The sequence below is a fragment of the Physeter macrocephalus genome, chromosome 14, assembly GCF_002837175.3.
Source record: "Physeter macrocephalus isolate SW-GA chromosome 14, ASM283717v5, whole genome shotgun sequence".
NCBI classification, from domain to species: domain Eukaryota; kingdom Metazoa; phylum Chordata; class Mammalia; order Artiodactyla; family Physeteridae; genus Physeter; species Physeter macrocephalus.
The window spans coordinates 73362017-73366889 of record NC_041227.1 but is presented as its reverse complement, the minus strand read 5'-3'; the positions used below and the strand labels follow the sequence as shown (position 1 = coordinate 73366889).

The following is a 4873-nucleotide window of genomic DNA, read 5'->3' as shown; positions in this document are numbered from 1 at the left end:
GGGTGGATGGATGGATGGATATGGATGGATGGATGGATGGATGGATGGATGGATATGGATGGATGGATGGATGGATGGATATGGATGGATGGATGGATGGATGGATGGATATGGATGGATGGATGGATGGATGGATATGGTTGGATGGATGGATGGATGGATATGGATGGATGGATGGATGGATGGATGGATGGCTGGCTGGAGGGGTTGCTAAGTTATCTGGTGAATGAACGGGCAGAGGCAGGAAGATTGATGCTCTTCCTCATGCCTAATTTGTGCATAAATGGGTTCCACTCTTTCCCCTCATTAGATTATAATTTTCCTGGGGTGTGTGTCTGAGGCCAGGGACCATTTCTCCCAACTCTCCCAGCGCCCAGTCCAGAGCTCAGCCAGGGCAAGAGGCTGCCTGGGAGGCCTCAAAAAGGCTAGCTCTCTCCCCTGCTCTCTGTCCCCCAACCAGGCTCGGAGCAGCTGCCCTGGCCCTCTGGACTCCAGTGCCTTCCTGAGCTCTGATTTCCTCCTTCCTGAAGACCCCAAGCCCAAGCTCCCACCCACTCCCGCACGCCCACCCCTCCTCCAATACCCCAGCCCTGCCAAGGGGCTTGGCCTGGAGCCCTGTGCCCCACCCCCTTTCCCTCCCATGGCTCCGCTGCCTGCTGTGCTGCAGGAAGAGCCTCTCTTCTCTCCCAGATTCTCTTTCCCTCCTGTCCCTCCTGCCCCGGGAGTGTCCCCACCGTCTGCTCCCACAGCCTTCGCACCCACCCCCACACTGGGTCCAGGCCCTGCCCCCGCCCCCTTCCCCATAGACCTTCTACCCTCGGGGTACTCGGAGCCCCCGTTCGGGCCTCACTTCACCGTTCCCCAAGGCACGCGGCCCAGAGGCAAGCCCCCTACCCAGTCCCCCAGGGGGCGGAGGCCCAGCCCCCCCACCTTGGCCTCTGCCACCGCCGGGGGCAACAACCCCTGCCTCGCACAGCTGCTCACAGCAGGTGAGCTGGGAAGGGGACCTGGAGACCGGATGCGGGAGCGGGGAGCCTGCGGGCTTAGAGGGTGGAGGCTAAGGGGCAGGCTCAGCCGGAGGGCAGGGTGGCGAGGAGTGAGGGACCTGGGCCCTGAGCCCAAAAGCGGTGTGGGCAGTGAGGAGCGGAGGGACGGGGTCTTGGGAGATGATGGGGTGGGGGCCCCAGCAGCCCTCAGAGTTCTGTCCGTGCACAGCCAAGCCTGAGCAAGCCCTGGAGCCTGCGCTTGTGTCCAGCGCCCTCCTCCGGTCCCCAGGGTCCCCGGTAAGACGGCGGGCACTGGGAGGTGGCGGTGAGCCCCGGCTTCACCCCGACTCTCTGCCCTTCTCCACCCCAGCAGGAGATAGCCCCCGAGCTCCCCTGCACCTTCTTCCCCCCGACCCCGGCCCCTACACCGCCCCGAGCTCCTCCGGGCCCAGCCACATTGGCCCCTCCCAGGCCCCTGGTTGTCCCCAAAGCGGAGCGGCTCTCGCCCCCAGCACCCAGCGGTAAAGAGGGGTTGCAGGGGTGGGGAACTCTGCGGGAGGGAGGGAGGGAGGGGAAGGAAGAAGGGGGGACTACATCCGGGGCCAGGATGAGAGGGACAGGGCAATGGGACGCTCTCCCCTGTGTTGGTCTGTCTGTGCGTCTGTCTGTCTCTGACACAGGTGGTGAGCGGCGGCTGTCTGGGGAGCTCAACTCCCTGCCGGGCCCGGGGAATCTGAGCATGTGCATCTCTTCCCCTCAACGCATCCTAAGCCGGGGCCATCCGGACAACAAGGTGGCACCATTTCTCACCCTAAGGTCTGTTTGCTCCCCCCAGGCCCTCCCACCCCCCTCCTAGGCTCACCCCACTTTCTGCCCCCTCAGACCGAAAACCGGCGCATCACACACATCTCTGCGGAGCAGAAGCGGCGCTTCAACATCAAGCTGGGGTTTGACACTCTGCACGGGTTGGTGAGCTCGCTCAGCACCCAGCCCAACCTCAAGGTGCGTCTCCAGCCCAGGCTGGCACCCCCGAGCCGCAGGGCCCTCCACACACCCGGTTGCCTCCTCCCATCCCAGTGCCTCAGTGGGTCCCAGGGCGGGGGACCCCCAGTCCCTGAGCCCAGCCCTACGGTGCTCCCGTAGATGAGCAAAGCCACCACGCTGCAGAAGACGGCCGAGTACATCGCCATGCTGCAGCAGGAGCGAGCCGCCAAGCAGGAGGAGGCCCAGCAGCTCCGGGACCAGATCGAGGAGCTCAATGCCGCCATCAAGTGGGTGGCGGGGGGGGGCCCTGCAGGCGCTGGGCCAGGGAGCCTGCTGCCTGACTCCCCGCCCTGACCTGCCCCGTGCCCCCAGCCTGTGCCAGCAGCAGCTGCCTGCTACGGGAGTGCCCATCACACACCAGCGGTTTGACCAAATGCGAGACATGTTCGATGACTATGTCCGGACCCGCACGCTGCATAACTGGAAGTTCTGGGTAGTATCCTCACTTGGCCAGTGGCGGGGTGAGCACTGCAGCCGGACCAGGCTGGGCCCGACACAGGCTCCGCTCCCCTGGCCAGGCAGGGTCTCAGAGCTGATCCCAGAGGAAAGGGCTCCGATTCTACCCCCTCCTTCAAGGCCCCTGGCATCTTGGCCAGCAGCATGACCCAGTGATGGGCTGGGAGCAGAGGGAAACTGAGGGGGGAGCCCCCTGGGTGAGGGGACCAAGCCCTGCCCTCAGAAAGTCCCAGGGGCAGTTTGGGAGAACCTAAACTTGGAGTAACATGACTGGGGTGGGCCTGTGGGAAGACAGAATCTCTCACTCCCTTACCTGGTCAAGCCCTTGACTGAGCCAGGGCAGGAAGCTCAGGGATGGGGGATAGTCCAGCCCAGAAGGAAGGTCCTGGAGGAGCTGGGGGAAGGGCCTGAGAGCCAGAGAGCTGGGAGGGCCTTAGTGTATGGGAGGGCGGCTACAGTAGGAGTCCTTAGGGTTCAGGGCTGGACAGTGGCCAGATGTCAGGGCTACATGTGAAATGGGTGAGGGTACCAGCTGGATGACAGAACGGCTCCTTGACCTGGGTCCAGTTCAGCATCCTCATCCGGCCTCTGTTCGAGTCCTTCAATGGGATGGTGTCTACGGCAAGCCTGCAGAGCCTCCGCCAGACCTCACTGGCCTGGCTGGACCAGTACTGCTCCCTGCCTGCTCTCCGACCAAGTGCGTGAGCCACCTGCCTGCTCAGCAGAGTGTCCAAGCCTCAGGGCAGGGGGTTCTACCCTACTCAGACCCCAGGTCCAGCCTGTCTTCACTGTAGCCTAGGGTTTTGTCCATCCCCACCATGCCCAGATGGGCCACCAGGACACCTGCAGACAGAGATCCTAGGAGGGGCTGACTGACAGTCTTGCTAACTAGTACCTCCCCCGATCCCTTTGTCTTCAGCATCCAAGGGTAGGGCCCTGACCCCAGAAAGTGTCTCTCCCTCTCTCTCCCTTTTCGCAGCTGTTCTGAACTCCCTACGCCAGCTGAGTACATCTACCAGTATCCTGACGGACCCGGACTGTATACCCGAGCAAGCCACACGGGCAGTCACAGAGGGCACCCTTGGCAAATCTTTATAGTGCTGGCTGGACCGTGCTGCTCACTCAGCTGCCCTGGGGCTGCTCTCCCTGGGCCCTGTCCTCCTGCTCCGGGTCCTGGCTGTCAAGCAGGGTTTCTTCTGATCTCCTGGGAGCCAAGAAGAACTGAGTTCCAGTCCCTGCTCTACTATAGCAACAATGCTGTGACCTGGGGAGCTCATCCTCCCTCTTTGGACCTCCATTTTCCAGTCTGCAAAATGGGAACGGGGAAGCTTCAAGTAGCAGAGGATCCAAGGCCTTAGCAGCTGTGGCGCTTGGGGGCCTAAGCTGGCAACTCAGGGAGTTTGCAAGAGGGAAGGGGACGATGCTTCCTTGTCACTCCCCCCTGCTCCCCCCACAGGTCAGGCACAGGCCTCTGTTTCTAAGCCGGGAAGGAGAAAAGGAGGTTCCTTCTCTCTGCTCCTCCACTGGTAGCCTGGAGGGGCTGCAGGATGGCATCCCTGAGTGAGGCCAGGAAGGTCTGATCCCAGAAGAGAGAAGGGCAGGGGGTGGCCAAGCCAGGGGAGGCATCTGGTATGTGTGTGGATGAGTGTGTGTGGATTTTGTAAAGAATTCTTGACCAATAAAAACAGAAACTGTCAGGGACTGTCAGAGTTTCTCGCTCTGGGATGGAAAGAGAGCGGTTTGCAGTGGGAGGTGGCCTTGTAGAGGGCCTCGCTGGCCATGAAGGGACCTTAGCTTGTTCTCTGAGCTGGAAGCTCCTGGAGGGTTTTGAGTGGAGGTGAAAGAAGATCAGACAGAGTTTCTTAACAGGATCCCTCTGGGGGCTGAGTTGTGAATAGGCCACAGGGAGTCAAGGGAGAGATGACAGACAGACACTCAGCCTGGAAGTCCTCTATGGCCAGGGCGAGGTTCAGAGAGGCTCACCACCTTCCACGTTGGAGGAAGGCAGAGCCGGGACCCCAGAGTGGAAGTGCCAGGGCCTTCCAGCCGAACCATCCAGAAGGAGAACGTTGCCTTAGGGGGTAGTGACGGCCTCGCTGCGTGAGATGTGCAAGCAGAGGGTGGGTGGCCACCGGCTCGGGATGTCTTAGAAGGAACTGATACTGCAGATTGGAAGTTGGGGTAAATGGCCCCAATACTTTGTCGATCCTTTTATTGATCCTTTTTTTAATTTTCTTTTTTGGCTGCACTGCTCGGCTTGTGGGATCTTAGTTCCCCGACCAGGAATTGAACCCGTGCCCCCTGCACTGAAAGTGCCAAGTCCTAACCCCTGGACTGCTGGAGAATTCCCTTTCATTGATTCATTTAACAAATATTTCCTGAGGGCC

General features: G+C 61.0%; 1 protein-coding gene across 1 annotated transcript in view; it reads left to right on the top strand.

Annotated features, from left to right (window-relative positions):
• MLXIPL (MLX interacting protein like) overlaps positions 1 to 4400 on the top strand; it is a gene marked incomplete at its 5' end in the record, with an annotated part of 14789 nt that extends 10389 nt beyond the window's left edge. Inside the window, 9 exons of the mRNA XM_028498042.2 lie at positions 461 to 989; positions 1216 to 1283; positions 1357 to 1507; positions 1667 to 1779; positions 1869 to 1988; positions 2130 to 2257; positions 2343 to 2466; positions 3054 to 3183; positions 3466 to 4400. Coding sequence (XP_028353843.2) covers positions 461 to 989; positions 1216 to 1283; positions 1357 to 1507; positions 1667 to 1779; positions 1869 to 1988; positions 2130 to 2257; positions 2343 to 2466; positions 3054 to 3183; positions 3466 to 3584 — 1482 coding nt within the window. The remainder of the gene's footprint in view (positions 1 to 460; positions 990 to 1215; positions 1284 to 1356; positions 1508 to 1666; positions 1780 to 1868; positions 1989 to 2129; positions 2258 to 2342; positions 2467 to 3053; positions 3184 to 3465) is intronic.
• Between the last annotated feature and the right edge of the window lie 473 nt (positions 4401 to 4873).